Raw genomic sequence first — 24,386 nt, 5'->3', positions numbered from 1 at the left:
TGAAAAGGAGTGGTATTGGCAGAAAGAGGTACAGGAGTGCCGAGTACCATTCAAGGAGTAATACATTTCCTAGCGAGAGACACTTTGGAAACATCAATGCACAGAACTGCTGGCACTAAGTTTTAAACGGTAGCAAGTAGAACGAACCAAGGTTCTCACAGTTCACAGAAGAGACCTTGCTCCACCTCCGGTATAACTGCCATTTGTGATCCACTGGGTGTTGATGGCTGAACTTGTCCTTCCTGGAATTCAAAGATCCTGCCAGGTGGTTTACCACCAAAGATATCTCTTCATGTGCCCAGCTGTTTCCAGAGGTACGACGGAGTGACGATGAAAGGAAATATGTTCCCTTTCTGGACTGTCTGCAGGACCCACCTGGCCAAAGTGATGGGCTGCAAACCTGGCAAGAATCATCAGATCCTTCCTCTAACCAGGTTGCTGTGCCCCACAAAGCACATGCTAAAGTGTTTTGGTGTGTAGGTTCTGGGGAAGGGTGGTAGTGGAGTAGTTAGCTTACTGACCCTGACTCCGGGTACGATGGGTGACGCAGCTGCGAAACTGCTGCGCACCTTGGTGGCACTGAATAGGCTGACAGTATGGGGTATCTCTGCTGAAGCAACAAAAGGAAAGGCTGATGTAGTTGGCAAGGTGGGGCAGATAAGCCCAGGTAGCATTATAGGGCTCTCCCTCCTTGAATCCACTCTAGAGCAGAATCTGCCTTGTCCGCAAACAGGGTGGGATCTGTCAATACGAGATGACTGGACATCACCTGAAAAACCAGTTAACCACAGCCAGGTGTGATAACTAATGGCGGCGCTGGTGCCAATGGCACCGGTGGTGTCTAAGTCACAACGTTTTATAAACTTGGCTGAATCACAAGTGCCCTGAATAGCTTACGTTAGTACAGGTCTGAGATCATCTTGATACCTTGGAGCCACCAAATCCCAAAAAGCGTGGGGATAGCAGTCCAGGAGGCAGCTGGTGTTCATATACTTGAGGGCCAAACTGGTGAAAAAAATACCCTCCTCCCAAAGGTCTCCGCACGTCTGGACTCTCTATTGGGGGAGGAGGGGGGAGGGGGAAGGAATAGTTGGAAAGGTGTTTGGACACCTGTACAGACAATCTCTCAGGGAGGGGTGCGGAGACAAAAATGTAGGTTGCCCGGAGAAGCGTGGTGGCATCATGAAATCTGGTGATTGAGCCGGGGGCAAGAGCAAAGTTTGTCCCAAGCCCCCAAAAGGATACCTGTATGAGCCTCACTGAAGGGCAGAAGGGGCTCAGCAGATGTTTGCCCCGCTGGATCACTTTTATCAAGACATGCGTTTTGACCTCTAAGGTGGGTGACTCTGGGTCAAGAACATCAGCTGCCCTGTGCATGACCACTGCATAAGACGCAAAGAGCCTCAGTGGCAGAAGCAGTGTGCGAGAGGATGCCTGTCTCAGGGAAAATATCAAGGTTCATGGATGTGCAGTCACTGCAGCCCTTATCGTGGTGGCTGCAGGCAAACATGATGAGGATCTGTCACAGTCATCTATTTGTGACAGCCATTGCTGGGTTTAAAAACTCTTTTTCAGTAAGCAACTCTACCTTTCAACACTGAATTATCGATTCTTTAAGAGGTAAATTGGTGCCTTAGAGAAGAGAGGTGGATCTGCATCTGCATCTGGTGGTGCAAAAGAAAGCACGCAAGAGTGCCGCATATACAGGCCCCGCACATCATTTCCAGAACGAAGGGGCATCAGTGCGGAGGTGCGCAGCATCACCTACCGGCTTGCAGAAGTACTGCTCAAAAGTTTCCAGATCCAGTCTGACACCTGAGAAAGTTTCTTATGGTGAGGAATCTAAAGTTAGAAGTCTCTATCAGAATTGAAACACAGGTAGATGTTGAATCATCCCTTTGAGAGTATCAGAAGATCCTGGCTTAGAGGTTGGATATCTGATGGTAAGACTTATTCGGCATATGCTGAGGCCATTTGGATTATTGCAAGCTGCAAGACAACCAGGAATACCAGTGATTATAATGTGCATTGCAGGAAGTGCTAAAATCTAAACAACAGAAAATCTGCTTTGGACCGGAGATCCAGGGAAGTATTTGTCATGCTATATTTTTAGTAAAACAACTGAAGTTTGAATATCTCCTTTGAATCTAAGAGATCTGGGTGTAGTTGTTCTATTCTTCTGGGATCTACCTGGTGAACCCTCTTTAGCCACCCCTTATAGGTGTGGAGTAAGTCATAATGGTTACATAACCTGATGAGGTTTGTGGTGCCTATTTTGAAGGTGACCAGGGCAATCCAACCAAAATGGGGGAACAGGGGTGACCTCGCTTGCTATTGTAGAAACCCAGATTTTTGATGCAATGATATGTAGGACTGGAGTCTAGATACAACCCTAGTGGGGGGCGGGGGGAAGCAAACGTACCTTGCATTCAAACCCAAAGCAGGGAGTGAGAAACGTTTTATGTGATAAAAAATTCTAAATTAACCAATGAATGATTCCAAACAAGAGTTCTTGGACTTCAAATATCAGCACGTAACAAATGTTCATTAAAAAACAAGGCAAACTGTTGGGGCAGGTGAACAAACTTACAATATGAAGGCCCTTGTTTGACCTCACTGTCACCAGATCCGCACACCCTGTATCCTACAATAAGGCTTCTCAAGCTAGTTTACTAGGTGTTGTGCAGGGAAAAAGCAGTTAGCGTTAAAGTGCTTTTAGTGTTTAAAGAGCTTACAAGACAACAACTGTCCAGAGAAGCGTAATGGAGGATGAGAGTTGCTGCGATCGAATTTGCTTCTACAATATACACGGCTGCTAAAGATGACATATCAGAGTGAAATGATGCAGTTGCGACTATCTGGATAGGACAGGAACTCGAGTAAAGGCAAGGTATAGAAGTGTCTCTAAACAGCTAACATTCATAGCCCCACGTGTCTTGTATTCATGGTGTGGGTAGCTTCTTTCCACAGGTGATCATTGACTGGGGCATGGCCATTCGTAAAAATTAACTACATAAGAAATCATTTCTCATTTTACTCATCACAAGGCCCTTGAGTACCAAGACTTAATGCATTTTCTTGACTCAACCGGTCACAAATGGGGTGAGGGAAATTCTTGTGCACCAGCAGGACACACCCTCGGGTGTCAGCATTTCTGAAAATCAAAAGAACAAACCAAGAGCACCATGCCTTCTAGACCATGTACACATCAACTCACCTTACTGCCTTAGATGAGCATGCACATTAGTGAAAATCTTTTAGGCCAGGGTTGACGTCCAGGTGAAGGCTTCAACTTCGCATGGGGAGATTGCTGCCACACACCACTGCACTGTTGATAGCTACCTGCCAGTTAACACCAGCACAACTACTGATAATGCAAAATGTGCGCCAAAGGAAAGAAAAAAGATGAGGAATTAGGGCTAGGCCTGCTTCCCTACGGCCATAAAGCATAAAACCTATTGGCACTACCTAGTGAGATGAGTGCACTTTAGGCCAGACACCGCCATTAACTAGCAGTAAAGTAAGGGGGCCACAGGTGAACCATCCACCACACGGGGAGTAAGGTGTATCCAAGGTTGCCTAAGACTGACTGGGTGGACCACGCACCATAACCAAAGCACCAGTACAAGAAACTAGGACATAATGGCACAACCCACTCTTGTGCATAAATGGCAAAGTTTTAGACCTGCTGCAAAGTTTTAGACCTGCTGGTTAGCACTGGGAATCCAGTCCAACTGAACATGCTGGGCAACAAAATTAGTTGAAAAGATGAACAGAGCTGTTGCTATGAAGGGTTAACTGAATAATTTTCTCCTCTAACTCCCCTGTCCCCAAAATCTGAAGATTGTGCTCATCTTTAGGAGAGTGAGAGTGTTACAGTAGCATATGGCATTGGGAAACTGGCACACTGACAGGACAGGATTCTCTTGGAACCAAGTTGACTTCTTGAGTGAGCAAAGTAGCCAATCAGATGATGCAGACATTGCTTCTGGTTGGTTTACATCAATACAAATATAAATATTAGTTTAACAGAGTGTCTGCCCTGTATGGCAAGAGACCCTGAATGCTAACACAGGAACCATAACTAACTACATCAGGGCCCACGCTTGATAATTCACAAATACACCTGATTAACAATTCAGCTAACCACTGGACAACAATCTGTATTTCTAAGAAAACCCTTCCTGCCATATCCATTCTGTCTTCAGAACGGCGAGTCGAAAATATGCTTTCCTCCATTGCAGCCTTCCAGTATTCGGGTACCTTGTCACTGCCTGGAAACCTGAACATAGATTGCCTGCAACCCCCCAATGCCTCAGATCCCTGTCTGAGGATCATCAAAAAACATGGATTCTTTCCACTATATGATTAAAGAGGAGGAAGAAACATATGCGTGGAATTTAAGAGGCAAATGCTGAACATTTGCAGAGAGTTGAGTGGCATGTTGTATAGAGTGAGGGTAAATAAAAAACTATATGGAAGAAATAGGTGTAGGCAGGAAGCCAAACTTGCACGTAGAAAGGATCATGAGATAAAAAATGTAAAACTGTTGGAACAGCAGAATGACCAGAGAATAGGTCAAAGAGGAATAATATCCCATTAGGGGGCATTATGACGAAAGGAATGTGAGGACACGTATTCACCCAGGAACTTCATCTGTCTAAGCCTCCCTGAATCCCAATTGATAACTTCCTCAAGACAACTTAACGAGGATGTATTACTTCCCTGATAAGGAAATTATGGACAAAGTGAAAGCAGAAGGTGAGGCCCTGCTCAAGGAAATCCAAATTAAGATAAATCAAGAAATTTCTTTTACTCTACATAAAGCATGGAATGTCATGGATTACCTTTGGGGAACAATAATCCTCCACTGCTGGGATCATCTCAACAACATCCTGTGGTGGATAATTCTCCATAACAAAAACACAAAACAGGTCCCAAGACCTTAAAGTGGCATAAAAGGAAAAGTAAGACATTGGCAGACAGCGCCATCCAGTAAAATGTGGGCAGGCAGTAGATGACATTGTGAACATGACATGGCACAGAACAAGGCAGGTGAGGACTAACCATAAGTACACCTAAGGGTCATCATAATACAAGCAAGGAGGTGACAAAGGAAAGACTGTCCTTCAAAGTGTATCTTAGTAATCCAATTCATGCCCGCTTAGGCAAAAGTTAACACTACAGAAGGGCCCTACACTCTGATGACTTCGAGCCTTTTATGGGGGGAGTTGAAGTTGGGAATCAGAAACCCTACCTGTACACATAAGGTCAGTATTGGGGATAACATGTATATAAGCCAGACAATCAAGATCTGCCCCAGTGAAGCCCAGTAGCTGTAAGCTTTGATTTTGTTACTATTAAGATAGTTTATTGCACTTGGTATTAAGAGAGAGATTGTTGGGGCTACATCTTTAATGAGCAGACTGCAGTAGGGAGACTGATATGATAAGCAATACATCAACAAAACTGTGTTAATCGATAATTATCTACATCTGCTGTTGAGTGACCAACAAATACTAATATGAATGTTTTGGTTTATTGCCGATAGTGCAAGGGGGTCTACTTCCGTCACCTAAAAATTTAGGATTTCTGCAACCACTCATGGATATGGTGAGGGATGTGTGCTTCAAACAAGAGCCCCACTTACTTAAAAGAGCTCATGAGTCACGCCATATGAAAATGTGGGCATATCCTCGCCCTAAGTGGCCAAGGGTATGCCCAGACATGGGTCCCTTGCTCGCCATGCCACTGGATTCAAGCTAGCCTGGCTGATGAGGGGTGATACCCCGAAACCGGTCCCAGAATGCTGGTTTCTGGCCCATGGAGGATTTGGTCTGGCAGTTCGGGCTGGACTGTTCCCATCAGGAAAAGAGTCGAAATGGTTCTGCAAATGGTTCGTTCCAAACTGGAATAGCATAGTGAGCAAAATAATGATGGATTCAAAGCAGATCCCTTGCCCCGGGTGAGTAGTTGAAGAGATTCAGCGCTCCGTCCATCATCTTGTTGTGTGTCGTGTTAAACACATTACCAAAACACACATGGAAGGAAAATGCTACTTACCAGTATGCATCTGTTCTTGGCATGTACAGCTACAGAGTTACACACTGTTGCATAGATCGCAATCTAGTGTTGGGCCCGGATGTTTGCACTTGCTTTTGTCCTGAAAAGTCTTTGGAAGTCACGAGATGGGTGACTCCGCCTTTGGATCACATTGCGCATGGGCATCGGCTCCATCCTTAGATTGTTTTTCGCCAGCAGGGAAATGATGGAGCTTTGTAAGAAAACAGGAAGAATGTCCATGTAAGCTGTATCTAATTAAGATAATACTGGAACAGATAAAGGTAGCCGGGGAGGCGGGTGGGCGTGTGTAACTGTGCAGCTCTACATGCCAAGAACAGATGCATACTGGTAAGTAGCATTTTCCGTTCGAGGCATATGAGCTGCAGATTACACACTGTTGCATAGATTATATAGCAGTACCCCCTCTTAGCGGCGACCACCAGTATCTGTTGCAGTAGTTTGAAATAGTGTTCTGAGTACAGCCTGGCCCACAGTAGCTTGTTGTTTAGTCTGCACATCTACACAATAATGTTTTGTGAATGTATGCGATGTAGACCATGTAGCTGCTTTGCAGATTTCATCTAAGGGAATGTTCCCTAAAAATGCCATTGAAGCCCCTATCTTTCTTGTAGAGTGGGCTTTAGGACAAACAGATAAGGTACGTTTAGCTTTGTGATAGCAAATGTGAATGCATTTGACAATCCAGCTAGCTATCCCAGATTTTGATATGGGGTTGCCTTGAGTGGTGGTGAGAAAGACACAAAGAGTTGTTTGGTTTTACAAAAGGGTTGTGTTCTCTCGATGTAGTAAAGCAATGCTCTTTTGACATCTAAGGTATGTAGAGGTCTTTCTGCGACTGTTTGTGGCTGCGAGAAAAATACAGGCAGTTCAACAGATTGATTGAGATGGAAGGGAGAAATTACTTTAGGAAGGAATTTAGGATTAGTTCGGAGAACAACCTTAGTATGATGCATCTGCAGAAAAGGTTCCTGAATGGTTAGTGCTTGTAGTTCACTAACGCTTCGTAGAGAGGTAATTGCTACTAGGAAAGCAATTTCCAAGTTAAGAATTGTAGCTCACATTTATGTAAAGGTTCAAAGGGAGGTCCCATTAGCCTCGTGAGAACGATGTTTACATTCCACACAGGCGAAGGTGGTACTCTGGGAGGAATTATTCTTTTGAGGCCTTCCATAAAGGCTTTTAATGGCAGGTACTCTAAAAAGTGATAAATGCTGTCTATTTTGTAGGTATGCTGCAATGGCAGCAAGATGCAGTCGAATAGACGTGTAGGCTAAGTTACATCTTTGGAGGTGTAGTAAGTAGCCTATGATGTGTTGGATAGACACATCTAGGGGATTGATATTGTTGTTATGACAATATATTACAAAAGGTTTCCACTTGGCTGCATAGCATGCCCTAGTGGTGGGACATCTAGCTTCTTTAATGACATTCATACAGTCAGGGGGAAGGTTAAGGTAACCGAATTCTAGGACCTCAGGAGCCAGATCGCAAGGTTGAGCTGAGCTGGGTCCGGGTGTCTGTTCTCTCCACGGTTCTGGGTTAAGAGGTGTGGAGATAGGTATAACTTTTGGTGCGGTACTAAGGAAAGTTGTAGCAATGTGGTGTGGCACGGTTGTCTGGCCCAAGTTGGAGCAACTAGAACGAGAGTTAGTGAATGTTGATGTAGTTTGCGCACCAATAGTGGAATGAGTGGGAGAGGTGGAAAAGCGTACGCAAATCTGCCTGACCAGTTCATCCATATCGCATTGCCTTTGGACAGTGGGTGTGGATATCTGGCGGCGAAGCTTGGGTATTTGGCGTTTTCGTGGTTGGCGAAGAGGTCTATCTGAAGTTGTCCCCACATCTGAAAGAACGGTTGAAGAACTTGTGGATGAAGTTCCCACTCGTGGATCTGTTGTGTCTGACGGCTTAACAGATCTGCTAAGGTGTTTTGTACCCTTGGAACAAGTTGGGCTAAGATGAAAATGTTCTGAGGTATAGCTCATCTCAATATGTTCTGTGCTAGCTGAGAGAGTTGCAAAGAGTGTGTCCCGCCTTGTTTTTGTAGATAGTATATGGCTGTCATGTTGTCCGTGCAGACTAAGACAGCCTTGCCTGATATTTGCTTTTGGAAAGCTTTTAAGGTTAGGAATATGGCTAGTAACTCCAGGTGGTTGATGTGGAGTAACTTTTGTTGTGATGTCTACCTGCTCTGCATGGTGTGTTGCAGTAGGTGAGCTCCCCATCCGGAGAGTGATGCGTCCGCAGTCATGACTATTTGAGGAACCGGCTCTAGGAACGGTCGCCCTTTGGAAAGGTTTTTGGTGTTCCACCACTGCAGAGAGCGGTGAGTATAGACCGTCCACCAACACTAGATCTGTTAACTGACCTGGAGCCTGGTTCCATTGGCGTGCTAAGCACTCTTGAAGGGGACGCATCTGGAGTCTTGCGTGAGGCACTATGAATATGCAAGAGGCCATCATCCCTATGAGTTGTATGAACACTCGAGCTGGAAGAGAGCGTTCCGGTTGAAATTTTGTTAGAAGAGCTTGCATGTTTGCTATTCTGACAGGAGAGGGATAAGCTAGCGCTTTTGAGGTGTTTATTGTGGAACCGAGGTATTGTTGTATTTGGGACGGTTGCAGATGGGACTTGGTGTGGTTTACTGTGAACCCCAAGTCGTGGAGTAATTGGATTGTTGCGTGAGTGTGTTGTACACACTGGATGTATGAGCTGGCTTTTATGAACCAGTCGTCGAGATATGGGAAGACGTGAATGTGCTGTCTTCCTAAGTGTGCTGCCACCACCGCTAGGCACTTGGTAAACACTTGTGGTGCTGTTGTGACTTCGAATGGGAGTACTTTGAATTGATAGTGCTGACCGTCCACTACAAATCTGAGATACTTCCTGTGAGCGTTGTGAATGGGAACGTGTAAATAGGCGTCTTTGAGATCTAGGGTAGCAAGGAAGTCGTTTTGTGAAAGCAGAGGAAGGACCTGCTGGAGTGTGACCATGTGGAAGTGGTCTGACTGTATGTAAAGGGTTTAGGGGTCTGAGGCCTAGAATCGGTCTTAGAGAGCCGTCCTTCTTTGGGATAAGAAAGTACAGGGAGTAAACTCCCTTGTTTTGTTGGTGCAGGGGAACTGGTTCTATTGCACTTTTTTCTAAGAGGGATATTACCTCCTGCTTTAGCAGTAACACATGTTCTTGTGACGCGACATTGGACGCTGTTTGGGTCGTATGTTTGGGGGGGGTAGATGTTAGTTCGAGACAGTAACCCGATTGAATTATTTGTCGCACCCACCTGTCTGATGTGATGTTGGTCCAGACAGGAAGGAATTGTTGTAGTCTTCCCCCGACTAGAGTGGAATGGTGTGGGGGAAGTGGAGGGAAGTCATTGGGCAGGGGTGGAGGCAGAGCGGGAGTTGTTAGTTTTGCCTCTGCCAATGTTATTGGTACCCCTGTAACCACCTCTCTGGTAGCCTCTAGTGAAGGTGGATTGGGTAGGGGTTTTGTAAGAAGTGGAGGGGCTATCTGAGGAGTAGCCTCTGGTGTTGCTTCTGTAGGATGAGCGACGAAAGGAGCGTCTGGGAGCTTGCGACTGCAAGGCTCCCATAGATTTAGCTGTGTCGGTATCCTTTTTCATTTTCTCAAGGGATACGTCAACATTAGGGCCAAATAAGTGTTGCTCATCGAATGGTTGATTGAGGCTGGAACTCTGGACTTCAGGTTTGAAACCTGAAATACGTAGCCAGGCATGCCTACGCAAAAGGACACTGGTGTTAATTGCCCTTGAAACAGTATCTGCAGCGTCTAGGGCACAACGGATGGAGGTATTGGTGATAGTTTTACCTTCTTGTATGAGTTCATTGGCCCTATTTTTATATTTGTCTGGGAGATGCTGCATTATGGATTCCAGCTCATCATAACGTGCCCGGTCGTACCTTGCTAACAGCGATTGAGTATTGGCGATGCGCCTTATGACTGGATCTTTAAATACCTCTGGTGCATGCTTAATGACCCCCTTAAGCATGGGTAGCATTGAGGTGGACTTTTGCGCGGTGTCAAAAGTGTCCATGAGAAAATCTTCCTCCACGGGTCTGTGTGTAGGTCAACCCCATGGTATTGGGTAGCTCTATGGACGAGTTGGTTAAAGCCCATAGTGTCCTCTGAGGGGGAAGGCCTGGAGGGGTATATCTCATCCTGGGGAACGTTAGGGACATCTGGGGTGCTATAATCATCCCATGGGTCAGGGGAGTCAGGAGGACTAGGATTAGCTAGTGGTTCATTGTCCGCACCTCCCCCTGTATCATCAGAGGTGTTATCCACATCATCATTTTCTACTGGAGTAGGGAATGGTGTAGGAGAGTGATGTGGTGGGGGAGGAGGTGGTGGTGGTGGAGGAGGAGGAGGAGGAGGAGGAGGAGGAGGAGGAGGTGGAGGAGGAGGAGGAGGAGGGATCCTTAATGGAGAGGATGGAATGTCTCTCTTTTTAGGATGAGGAGCCGGTGCAGGCGTATCTAGTGGTCTTTTCTTGGACTAAGAGCCAATTGACTAGTTTTAGGATCTTTCACAAGACTTTTTTGGGTAGGATCTGGTCGAAATAGTTCTTCTGGCTTCGAACCGTGACCTTTTGCAGTGTCTTTGGTCGGTGGAACATATTGTTTCCACGGTTCCGAGGCCTTTTTTGGCTCCGAGGCATGGGAGTCGGGACCCTTTGGTGGCAGTTTTTTGCACGGCTCAGAGTGTGTTTTCAGTGTCGAGGAGCCCGTGCTAGTCTTCGGCGCAGAGTGCTTGGATGTGGAAGCAGCACTCGGCGTGGATGAGGAAGAGGATGGCTTCTTTTTCGGTGCTGTAAGGTGTGTTTAGGTACCGGGGGTAGGCTGACTCGAGCCAGAGTCGCCTGAAGGCTTAGTAGGCTTGTTTACCGAACACGAAGGTGTGGCATGGGAAGCAGTCTCTCGGTGTGCACCTGGGCGCGAAGGTGTGACCGAAGCCTTTTTCGAGGATGTCGAGGAAGGGTCGGGTCGACATGTGTACTCACGACTCGCTGTGCCGGAGTGATTTCCTCGACGTCTGAGTCCCCTGCTTCGGAGTAGCTGACGATGCCTTCTTCGACCCACTCTTGGTCCGGCACGTCGACGCCCTCTTGGAAGATGTCGTCGGGGATCGAAGATGACTAGCGAGCCATGGTCCTTCGAGCTCGTCGGTCCCGAATTGTCTTTTTGGAGCGGAAGGAGGTGCAAGCTGGACAGTCCCTGGCCTCGTGCTCCGGTGAGAGACAAAGGTTGCACACCTCATGGAGATCGGTGTGGGGAAACTTCGACCCACAATGAGGACATTTCTTGAATGGAGTCCTTTCCATGAGCCAGAAGATAAGGCCCAGGTAGGCCCGAAGGCCTTCGTCGACGAGCGGAATAGAAGACTTCGAAGTTGTTGAGACTCGCGTCGATAGGGGAACACGTTCGAGACAATACCATCGAAACGGGTGAAGGATTGCGCGCCGAAAGAATCGATTCCAAACATGAGCGCAGGAAACACATCCAAGCCCGATGGCGGAAAAAAAGATCTAAGGATGGAGCCGATGCCTAAGCGTAATATGATCCTAAAGTCACTTATCTCGTGACTTCCAAAGACTTTTCAAGACAAAAACAAGTGCAAACATCTGGGCCCAACACTAGATGGCGATCTATGCAACAGTGTGTAATCTGCAGCTCATATGCCTCGAACACAGAGTTCCTGAAGTAAGAAAACTAACACTAAATGTCCAAATCCCAAAACACTTGGAGGCTCATTATTTTCAGTGACTTTTGAGAATCTGAGCACACACTGCTGTGAATTAACTTATGATACTAAAGGGGACTGGGGAGGTGAATAGGCTTGAAAATAGGGTTCTCCCAAAAACCTGAAATCATCCAAGGTGTCACAAACAAGTGGCTACACAGCACACTTATTTAAACACCTTTTTTAATTAAATCACTAAATCTTTATAGATAAATGTATGCATTATAGGGATTTTGGTACAGTTAAGCTATCAGTGATGGAGGTAATTTTCTCACAAGACCCAACACCTGGGAAAGATTTAAAAGTGAGAATCTACATTAGGCCTAGTAGTAATCAGTTTAAGGAGATTAGTTCAGCCTTACACCCACTGACCAGGAAGCCTGAAAGGTAGCCATGCTCACCTGTAAAATTGATTAAAAATGGAACGTTTTGGATTTCTGTCATAAAAAAGCATATCAATGGAAAACAAAAGGAGCAGTGGGAGTGTGTGCTACTGCTTAATGCCCCTTTGCATAGTAAACTGCCTGAATACTATGTCATTAGTGATCCACTGGTATGGGGATTGGCATTAAAAAATAAATTATTTACTTAATATTTGCATCAAATCCGAAATACCAGAGTGTGTACTGTAGGAAAAGTAAAATAATAGAATCAAGTGACTTCTCAACTTCAAGTATAGAGGTAACAGCATTAAATGCAGGGTACAAGTATGTCACTAAAAACATTTACTTATTTCCTTATTTTGTACAGTGCTGGCTTGTGACATGCAGTTGGTGCTGAAAACGGTGCTCAAAGCAGTTCTTCAGTTAGCTAATCCCCTTGCCGGGCAAAGGAAAATCTGACCCTGTGGTTGATCAGAGATCTCATTATTAGCATTGGGCACTAGTTTCAATGAAGGTCAAATTGCAAACAGAGGGGCCACATTCCTACTTCACGGGGTGACAATTATCCAGTAGTAATTGACCTTTTGGGCCCACTTTGGTTCTCCCTTTAGTATATGGTCCCTCTTTGGATAAATGTTTGGGTAACACTTTCCTGGGTTTTTCTATTTCTTTGGATTGGATTTGGACTGTCTTCTTTGTGCGGATTAATGGCCATTACCTTCCAGAATGCTCTGCCACAGAACTGGTTGGAAAAGTGTTAACGCCTCACTCATCTTCACATAAGCTAAAAAAAAAAAAGAGACCTGCACCTTGTGAACATTTCAGCTGTCCCAGTAACTGCTGGAATTGTTTGGGATAAGGTCCCTTATATCTTTGGTCCTGCAGAAATACTACAGACTCGTTATGTTGTTAGGGTTTCTATGAGAGATGTAATTGCACTTGGTTTACATTCTGATGATTGGGATGTTGAGACTGCAAACTCCATGCTGTCAGAGGTGGAATATTACACTGTTTCCTAGAGTGAGGACTTGTATCTAAATTCTGCTAATTATGGTGACATGTTCTGACTTCATTATTACATCGAGCTAGTGTTCAACACACACTTTTTGATTATACAAAATGGGAATATTGTTCTACTCCCCATAAGGGTGCTACAAAACATATAGGGATACATTCACATATTTTTCTAGACTCGATTCAGTAGACACAAAATCTTTTTATTTTAAACTTGTCCATACACCAGCAAACCAGCAAAAAAAATATTATCACACAAACCAAGCTAATATATACAGACTTGTTTGTCAAACAATAAGCAGAGAAAGGGTATGATTATTGGAAGGATATCATTAACATCAAATCAATGTGGGGTACAAAACCTTCGCAAATTCAGGGAACAGACACCTTGTTTTGAGCCTGCTTAGTTCCAACATAGGTGATTTTTCTGAATGATACAGTTTAGCAGACTACTTGTCTAGGACTGGCAACATTTAGAGACATTAATTCACCAAACATTCCTCCCATTGCTTGATTTGACCATTTCCAACATTTAACACATTACACTGAAGAACAGTTCAATAGTATGTTACAGAATGGTAGATTTAAGTACACGCTTTCAGATCTAAATGTGTGGTTATTGTGGCCAGTATACACAAATGGTTGTTATGCTCATTGTTTTAATTCCACACTGGGGTGTAAGGCAAGCAGACCCAATCCTTGTTACTCTCATTTGCAACAATTAGGGATAGTCACCACCTATTTGGTAGGGAAATTGTGCCAACAATGGTTGGAACATTCCACACTATCTGCAGTAAAACAACATCATTCCCTCCGTTGGGAAGACATGGACCTATCTGATTTTTTAAAGTCAGCTCAGATCTATATGAAGTTTAGTTGAACAATTTAGGTCCTCAAAATGTGGCCTCATGCCATGGCGTTACCTCAAATCTATGCACTTATTCTTGCCTTTCAAACCGACAAGTAAAGCATTCATGGCCAAGAAAGTCGCGACTTACCTAATGTTACATCTCGAGAAGTTAGAACAGCTCCCATTCACACTAGGAGAGACACCCTCTGCGCTGTGATTAATACATGGTGCAATATCTTTGTCAATTTCAATATTCCAGTTCACAGCTTGCATGAAACGTTTCCCTGCGGGTAGATATGAAACCTAGGAGGGAGCTTTATTCAAGAGTTATGGTCTTTACCATTCTCTTACCAATGTGAGGGCACTAAAAAAGAGGTATATGTTATGCTTCGGTAGCGAATTCGGCCTTTTTTCTAAAAAGAATACTAGCCCCTTCAGAACTCCCCCCATTACAGTCCTTTCAAATGTAAGCTATTTAATGTTAAGTGACCAGGACTGTTGCAGAATGAAGGCCGGGATTCCATATATCGGTCTCCCAGATAGTGACCTGCTGCAATAATGTGCTTTTTCCACCAACGCATACGGTTTCGTTGATGCCTTCAATTCCAACTTTGAAGGCAGATTTTAACAACCTAAGCCGACTCAAAGCCTTATTGTTTCAAAAAGATGTAGCATTAACATCTGCCTGAGAAACCTTTGAACTGCAGGTTGCAAGGACGTACAGTAAAACACAGTCCTTGTTGAACACAAATCTTCCATTACATCTTGGCAAGCATGTTTTCTCGAATTTTTAAACCTTCCAATACTGCAGGCATAGCACATATTTTTAAATAATCAGAACTGGCTAAGTCAGTACCTTCCAGAAAATCTGTGGCCTTTATCCATTCCCTGTTTTCCAGTGTGTTTGGGGGCATCCCTTGGTATTATTCTTAATTTGTGGCATTTTGGTTATATTTTTGTGACTCTGCAATGGATGTTCCTTTTTGAAGCCCATTGGTAATGGACCTACCACAGGTTCAACTTTGCTGTGAGCGCATAATATGATTCTTTGGAGTCCCTGTGCTTCAGGAACTGAATACTGACTGGTCATTGTCATTCCGACCTGCCTGGCTCACCTGCGTGAACCCGTATTTCATTGCCTATGGTGCACCGTCGAATGGGCACTGGATGTCTTTTTGACTCTGTAATTGCCTCTTTTTGTGAACAGGAACCTCTTGATGAGTCCAATAATGACCCATTTTCGGAATTGTCCCATGAACTTGCGGCTGCTTCAAGATGCATGGTATGAGCCACTCCCTCCAATGGGGGATGGGTGCGTCAGCACCAGGATTACCTATGATGCGGACCACCTAACTACACACACCAGTTATGGGGTCATTGCTAATCCAAGAGATCACTAATATATCCCTGTGTTCACGTAGTGAGGATAGGTCTAGATAGATATATTAGTTGACATTGTTGGGTTGTTCATTATATACAGCCTGCTAATAACGTTGATTACATTGCTCAGTTGTATTTGTTTAAGTATCGCATCACACCTGCTTCAAAATAGACTACACTAGTTTCAATAAATATATTGTAAACTTTTTTCTTGTCTTTCTTTTGTTTACTATGGACATGCTTAAGAAAGAAAAGAAAGGTGATGATCTGATTCCACAGTTCCCTTGGGGATTAGAAGTTAATATTCTAGGTTTGCCAAAATCACCTGCAACTCTGGAAAGGTTAGGAGTTTAGGTGAGGCACTGTGAGCTGGGTGGATTAGGGCCTACAGGTCCTGATGTGGTAGAGAGACTCAGTCCCTAGATTCTAACGTCCACAGTTCTTCTTCCCAACAGAATCCCTGCAACATTCCCACTGGTTTGAGCTGGAGTTGGAAGCCATTTTGAAAAGGCTTGAGGTTAGCTGTTCTTCTGCAGATTGCAGACTTGGTAGATTCCCAAGATCGGGGTACAAACAGGTGTAGAGTTGTGCGCCCAGCACCCAGATCAACCTGCTTCTCTGAACTTGGCTCCTGAACCTAGCCTGTACATCAGGTTTGCCTTACTGCATCTCTGATTTTGTTTGGTAGTCTAATTTAATAATGAAGATTTTAAGACAGGTATCTTTGGTGATTTGAAGATGGAGCAAAGTAGTCAGAGCTTTATTCTCTGCATCACCAGGAGCCAGTGAAAAGAAGAAATGGAGGAATGTAAGCTGATTTATGTAGGAAAAGGCAAAGTCCGCCTGCTTGGTTTTGCAGCCTTTGTAGTTTAGAAATCCCTGTCTTTGGGACTCAGCATAGACAATTTTGCAGTAGGCAAGTATTGACAGGCATCAAGGACCTGGTCAGTTCAATACAAAGGGGTACCAAAAGCAATGGGAGGATCTTTCACTTTAACATGAGGGAGAGGTTGGTATTTTGAGTGAAAGCTGTGATTTTAGTCACCCAAAGTCAGCTTTTGTGAAACCATATTCCTTGATTCCACTTACTCAAAGAGGTGACTCCAAGTTTCTCTGGCTAATTGAAAAGCAAGCTGTCATCTGAAGTTACTCTACAACATGCACAATTCAGGCAGAGGTAGATCTCCTTTATCCAGAGTTTTACATGATTCAGGCATGTAGTGCAAATTAGAATTTCTCACCCCATAACACATTCTAGGGTGCACAAAACACAATTTTGGGCTATTCACCAGAAAGAAGCTCAACAGGTTTTACCTGCTCTAAACTTGTGGGCAAATAGAGCAGGTACATAACTTACATATGAGGGAAAATACTACCCAACTTGCAATCCCATTTCAAGTGAAATCTGGAGTTTGCAACTGAATGGTCTGACAGAACAGAATTCTGGTAGAAACCAAATAATTTTAATACATTTAGCAATATAATACAGCTGTAAAAACACATTGTAGGAGAACTCGCTGGCCTAGATGTTATTTGCAGGGTTAACTGAAGAACTTAATTTTATATTATTGCATTCAGACACATAAGGTAGCCATACTGAATGACTAAACAAATGAACAATTTACCTGCTCGCTCCTTACAATGGATGGAGGAATTGAAAACAGATATCCAGCTTTAACCCCTTCCATTGCTACAGACGGCTTGCCATCAAAAGCATGGAGCAGCACCTTCTGTGCACCTAAGATAACCACAAAAACAAAATTATTGGTTGACCACCAGTTTGAGAAAGAATTGTTCACAAAAAATAGAAACACAGTGCCATGGAATTTCACAGCGTATTCCATCTCCCAAACCTAAGTACTGTTGTTTCATGCGTTAGCCCAACGCAATGTGGCCTTCATTTAATGTTTATAACTCCACCACTTCTATTGGCGACTCCCACATGTATATTCTACTATATCTTAACTGAAATAAAATGTTGTCATTGATTAAGCAAGGCACCGGGAACAAACCCAGAAACAGTGAAGCGTTGCTCACCGATATAGAATGGACATATTTCTTTGTCTCAGTTTATAGCTCAACATTTCACAATTCGCCAGCTAAAACGTCCAGGTATAGTTGCAAATCATCACAGACGAAGGAAATCCCTTCCATGCCATTAGGTGGAACATGGATGACATTTTCATATAGTTTTGGTTTGCTTTAGATGATACGGGACTATCCGAGAGGTTACTGGGTTTAGGATTCCAATTAAGAAATGCTGCAAATTTCTATTGTGCTGTATTATCTATGGACGTTAGTATTGAGTGTAAATGTGCTATCAGGAAACAGTGATCAATGTTCTGGTGCTGCTACACTGATGGTGCTTATGACTGTAAGTTGAATAGATGGCTGAGCAGAAATATCGTAAGACCCTGAGGCTGATGGGATTCCTGTTAAGTGAAGCCAGGGGGTTTGTTGTTAGGACTCAGAGTGAGGAGAACAGCTGGACACTGGATGAAAACACTGAATGGGATGACAGCTGCTTAGGTGAATACCATCAGCAGTGAATCTGCCTTTGTGAGATTTCCTTGTGCTCCATCACAGAGTGAGGAAGCCACCGCCAATGCTCATTCAAACCTTTGCCCTAGATCAGCGGTTCTTAACCTATGGTCCGGGGACTCCTGGGGGTCCGTAACGCCTACTCAGGGAGTCCGCAACTGCTTTGAAAATTAAATAACATTAACAGATTAATACACTGTTTATAAAGAAGCAAAATGTAAAACTGAACATTTTTAAATGTTATGTGAATGAATTTGAAATTGGAGGTTAAAAATGAAGTTTTCAGATTGATTCGTGGAAGCAGTGTCTCAAACAGAATATAGAATGGACAATGGGCAGCCTCAATTAAATTTAGAAAAGCCCAAACTTTCCCCTTAAGATGAACATTTTGATTTTTATATATTTGATGGCGAACCTAATGAAATATTTAATCATTTGTGTATTTGTTTGACGAAGGATGGTTTAGGTATTTTTGTCTATTATTTGGATGTTCAAATCATTGAAATTACTGATGCCGCGATCCTCGACTTTCATTAATGACTCAGTGGAGGTCCCTGGATTTCAATAATGATTAGAGGGAGGGGGAAAGGGGGACCCGGGATTCCAATAACGATTAAGTGGAGGTCTGCAGAAGTCAGAAGGTTAAGAACCACTGCCCTAGATTAGAGCTGCAGTTTCCTTAAAGTTATGAAGGTTGGATGAGAGGTTGGTGCTCACTCATCAGAGTGGACAGGCTCCATGATCCTGCTTTGGCACAGTAACCTTAACACATGACATCTGGCGAGATGCCAAACTGAAGACTAATCTAGTAGGAACAAAAATTATTGTGAGTGAGAAAGCAGGAAAGAGTAAGTTCATTCGCCCAAAACATAGTATGAGAAACCAAGTTGATTGGAAAAGAATTTATGAGGGTCAGGAAACCTGATACAAATGGAGGTTCAGCTAAAACAGATTACACGTTCTTTATGTAAGAATATGGCTAGAAGGTTCTGTCGGGACTAATACATTTCACAGTTCTTCAAGAGGGGGGCACATTCCTTTGTAAGATTAAATGGAACAGCTGTGCTCATGAAAAAAAAAATTGCACTGAAGAAAGAGTATGATAACCAACATTTGTGTAAAGGCTCAGGTGTACAATCAGAAAGCTGCAACACTCAAGGCAGCACATGTGGAGCATGCGGGCACTCTCCATAATATGGCCCCAGGTGGCCATATTTATTATCCACTTTTTTGGATGGTCTCATCAGATATTTTTTCCAGGTTGAAAATGAATTTTGACATACTAAGCTTTAATTATCACAAATTGCTTCTTGCTCAGCACATCTACAAGCTTTAATTTAGCAGTGCTAAAGATATATTCCTGGTCACCCTCATATCAAACTAATCTCTTCAAAAGAGGTACTAAAGAGATCAAATTTACATTTACAATTCACTCTCAGGTGCGTCTTCTATCACATTACTCGTATGTAGCGAGGTCGGGGTGGAGAGACGCACTAACTGGTGGATGCCTGTGCCTGTTCCTAATTCCCCTCGTTCCCCACAGACTAACAACCCAAGGGCTGAGTGGGACAGCGTTTCGGAGCAGGAAGAGGAAATAGACCGCAGCGCCTTTAACTGGACCTTCATTGAACAGGACGCGACTCCGCCCCTCTCTGACGTCGGTAATCACGGACTGGACAAGAGGCAGGAAATCATGTATGGGGGGTGTGTTCACACCCCGGAGGTCGGAAGCGGAGAAGGCGAGCGAGAGAAGAGAACCGGAGCTGCCGAAGAAGACGGGAGAACAGCGAGTGAAGGAGAGCCAGGAGGCCAACGACCCCGTGTTCCGCCGTGCCACACTCCCGAGGGAGGAGTGTGGCTTTCCCAGGTACGGAGGCGTTGGGTGGCTTGGGTGGGGAAGAAGAACGCCCCTGTGTAAATTTGTAGATATCCATGTGCGTGCCTTTCCCGTGTGTGCCCTGATACCCGTCTTCCCTCCCTACCCGTCCTGTAAACCCTCACGAGCCTACCCCTCCCCTTAGCACGAGCACAGCTAGATAACAAGATACACGGGTGTCCCATCACTTTCACTCGGCCCCTGGAGAATACGCCGTATCACAACCTGACTCTAACGGCTCCCTCTGTTGGTCTCCTTTTCCCTCGGTATGCCTGAGACGGAGAACTGAAGCGGACAAAGCAGACGCCTGGGAGGCAGCCCACAGAGAACAGACGACTCCATCCCAAGGGTATCCCAAGTTCACGATCATGAATGACCTGCTATATAGGGAAGGAAAGGCAGGCGAACCCCTTCAGCTCGTTGTCCCGATTGATTTCAGGGAACAAATATTGTTCTATGCCCATACACATTTGACAGCAGGACATAGCGGTGCCGAAAAAACACTACAAAGCATCGTGCGTTTATTCTTCTGGCCTGGTGTTTACAAGACAGCCGAGGCATATTGTAAACAATGTGAGGTCTGCCAGAAGAAGAATATGAACCGGCCACCAGCAGTGCCCCTTCAACCTCTACCAATCATAGGCAACCCCTTCGAGAGGGTGGGCATGGACCTTATAGGACCCCTTCCCCGTACACCTAGAGGACACACTTATGCCTTAGTCGTAGTAGACTATAATACTAGGTTCCCCGAAGCTTTTGCTCTTAGCGCTCCAACTACAAAAAACGTGGCAGAAAAACTGATTGAGTTATTCTCGAGGGTGGGATTCCCCAGGGAGATCCTCACAGACCAGGGGAGGACCCCTTTTGTGTCCAAAATCATGACTGAAGTGTGTAAACTGCTAGATCTGAAACATATACGTACCTCGGCCTATCACCCACAAACGGATGGTCTGGTCGAAAGGTACAATCGTACACTGAAGTCCACACTCAAGAAGATGTTAACTGCAGAAAACAAAGATTGGGATAAGTTGTTGCCCTTGGCCCTTTATGTGTTGCGGGCACAAGTACAAAGTAGTTTAGAGTTCTCGCCTTTTGAACTTCTATACGGGTGACAGCCCAGATCACTTTTGGAAATCACAAGGGAAGCCTGGGAAAGAGAAGAAGCGGCAGATCAAAGGTCCCTGTTGGACTATACTACACAATTGAAATCCAGGTTAGGCAAATTAAGAGATTTAGCCTATTCTAATTTGGAAAAAGCCCAGAACAAGCAGAAACAATATTACGATAAAGGGAAGAAATGGAGGACACTAAACAAAGGGGACTGGGCCTTGGTACTCCTACCATCGTCCACTCAGAAGTTTAGAAGTGAATGGAAGGGGCCTTATCTGATCACAGAGACCATAGGCAAAACAAAGTATCGAGTACAGGTCTCTCCATCACGCCAACAGACCTTCCACATCAATCTGTTGAAAAAATGGATAGGTCCCCCTCCCAAATCAAACCAGCTAGCACTACCAGGACGAGACGAAAGTTCAACCCTGGGACAATTACCCATTAACCCCGAGTTGTCAAACACCAAACGAGAGGAGCTGGTACAAAGGTTACAGCGGTTCTCCTCCATGTTCTCCGACAAACCGGGGTGTACACACCTTGCAGAACATTGTATAGAGACCGAAGAAGGAAAAGTGGTCAAGCAAAGAGCATATCGCATTCCAGCAGCAAGGAGAGCCGAGGTAAAAAAAGAAGTCAGGGACATGTTGCAGCTCGGCGTAATACGACCATCAAAAAGTAACTGGGCTTCGCCCATAGTGATGGTCCCAAAACCAGACGGGTCCACCCGTTTTTGTATGGACTTCAGGGCTTTAAACGCTATCTCATCCTTTGACGCCTTCCCTATACCCCGAGTGGACGAGCTGATAGAAAGGATAGGAGAAGCTAGGTACATCACAACCCTTGACCTGACCAAGGGATATTGGCAGGTGCCGCTGAGGGAATGCGACCGGCATAAAACAGCCTTTGCCACAGATGACGGACTATACGAATTCAACGTACTACCGTTCGGGCTCCATGGAGCCCCGGCAACGTTCCAGCGTTTAATGAACACCGTTTTAGCCCCACACACCGAGTATGGTTCAGTATATCTCGATGACATTGTCATCTTCAGTCTAACATGGGAAGACCACTTAGTCCATATAGACAGAATCCTCACTGCCTTACTAAAGGCCGGACTCCATGTCAACTCAAAAAAATCGAGAGCCGCATTTCCCAGAGTAAGATATCTGGGGTACATGTTAGGGGGTGGGGTTATCGCACCTCAGGAGGAGAAAGTAAGCGCCATAACCAAAACACCATTTCCCTCCACCATCAGAGAACTGCGTGCCTTCTTGGGCCTTATAGGCTATTACAGGAGGTTCATTAGGGATTTTGCAAACATCGCCGCACCCTTAACTAATCTCCTCAAAAAGAACTCAAACTTCAACCGAGGAAGACCTCCTCCCGAAGAAGCACGACTGGCGTTTGAAACCCTAAAAAGTGCCATCACATCCAGCCGTCTTAATTCCCCCTAACTATGAGAAACCGTTCATTCTAGCAACAGACGCCTCAGATACCGGGGTAGGCGCGGTACTATCTCAGGAGGGTGAGGACGGGTTGGAACATCCTATTCTCTTCATAAGTAGGAAGCTACATCACAGGGAAAGCAAGTACCCGACTGTGGAAAAAGAGTGCCTTGCGATACGATGGGCAGTGGACAAACTAAGATACTATCTAGAGGGGAGACCCTTCACACTGCACTCCGACCATGCTCCTCTTCAATGGATGCAGAAGAATATGTCCCAGAACTCCGGAGTTCTGAGATGGTTTCCGTATCTACAGCCCTTTTCCTTTACGATAATACACAAAAAAGGCATAGAGAACAGCAATGCAGACTATCTCTCAAGGGCGCCTATTCTCCCCGAACGGGAGAATCCAAGGGGGGAGGTGTGTAGCGAGGTCGGGGTGGAGAGACGTACTAACTGGTGGATGCCTGTGCCTGTTCCTAATTCCCCTCGTTCCCCACAGACTAACAACCCAAGGGCTGAGTGGGACAGCGTTTCGGAGCAGGAAGAGGAAATAGACCGCGGCGCCTTTAACTGGACCTTCATTGAACAGGACGCGACTCCGCCCCTCTCCGACGTCGGTAATCACGGACTGGACAAGAGGCAGGAAATCATGTATGGGGGGTGTGTTCACACCCCGGAGGTCGGAAGCGGAGAAGGCGAGCGAGAGAAGAGAACCGGAGCTGCCGAAGAAGACGGGAGAACAGCGAGTGAAGGAGAGCCAGGAGGCCAACGACCCCGTGTTCCGCCGTGCCACACTCCCGAGGGAGGAGTGTGGCTTTCCCAGGTACGGAGGCGTTGGGCGGCTTGGGTGGGGAAGAAGAACGCCCCTGTGTAAATTTGTAGATATCCATGTGCGTGCCTTTCCCGTGTGTGCCCCGATACCCGCTTCCCTCCCTACCCGTCCTGTAAACCCTCATGAGCCTACCCCTCCCCTTAGCACGAGCACAGCTAGATAACAAGATACACGGGTGTCCCATCACTTTCACTCGGCCCCTGGAGAATACGCCGTATCACAACCTGACTCTAACGGCTCCCTCTGTTGGTCTCCTTTTCCCTCGGTATGCCTGAGACGGAGAACTGAAGCGGACGAAGCAGACGCTTGTCAGGATAGCCCGGACAATCAACATCCCGAAGACATCGCCACCACGAACAACCTGGAGTTCGCCAGGGAAAGGCTAACTTTTAGGACCAAGCGCACCATAACAATAAAGCCCAGTTTGAAGAGATACACGGGTGTACCGCCTCTTACTGAACCAGAGCCCACTACCAGACCCCCTCCCACGCCCACATCGTACTACGAGATAAAACATGAAAAAACAAGAATGAAACTTAAAAGACAATGTAAACTTATGCATACTTGGATATGTGTCTGCTGCTGTCTATCGTGTACTTCTTCTGTGTGCTGTTGCTGTGTGATTGTGCTTGCTCCATGTGGTTGTGCTTGTTGTGTGTGTAACTAGTGTGGCTGCTGCTTTAACTGTGTGGAGTGCTCTGGTGACTTCGGGTCGAGTTCACGCAATATAAAACTCAATAAATATATTGTATTTTATTTTTGTATAGTGCCACTCTCTATTTTTATTTACTCCACATGTATCTCATGTTAGACATGCTGTGATATCCCTGTAAAGCGCTCTGATACCTTCTGGTCTAGTTCGTGCTATATAACACTCGACAAATAAATTCATAAATAAATACCCTGCTCGTTCACTGAATACACTCATCAATCAACCCATATGAGAACTTCACAATATGCACTATATATAAGTTAAATAAACAAATCTTCAAACATTACCATGCTCTTTTAGTAGGTTAATGGTGGGTCGACCAGCTGATCGTGAGTGTACATTTCTAGAAAAATAAAATACAAATTGGTTAACAAGACATTATCAATAATA

At 45.0% G+C, this 24,386-nt stretch overlaps 1 protein-coding gene across 2 annotated transcripts in view; it reads right to left on the bottom strand.

Moving 5' to 3' along the window:
- Window positions 1-24,386, bottom strand: part of TATDN3 (TatD DNase domain containing 3) — a 103,018-nt gene that overhangs the window by 6,110 nt on the left and 72,522 nt on the right. For both annotated transcript variants that reach the window (XM_078649754.1, XM_078649755.1), the window contains exons 7-8: window positions 24,284-24,339; window positions 17,100-17,212 (exon numbers count right to left, since the gene is read on the bottom strand). In XM_078649754.1, coding sequence (XP_078505880.1) covers window positions 17,100-17,212; window positions 24,284-24,339 — 169 coding nt within the window. The remainder of the gene's footprint in view (window positions 1-17,099; window positions 17,213-24,283; window positions 24,340-24,386) is intronic.

Source organism: Lissotriton helveticus, chromosome 6 (genome assembly GCF_964261635.1).
Source record: "Lissotriton helveticus chromosome 6, aLisHel1.1, whole genome shotgun sequence".
Classification (NCBI taxonomy): domain Eukaryota; kingdom Metazoa; phylum Chordata; class Amphibia; order Caudata; family Salamandridae; genus Lissotriton; species Lissotriton helveticus.
Note: the sequence above shows the minus strand (reverse complement) of the source record. Positions and strands in the feature narration are given on the sequence as shown.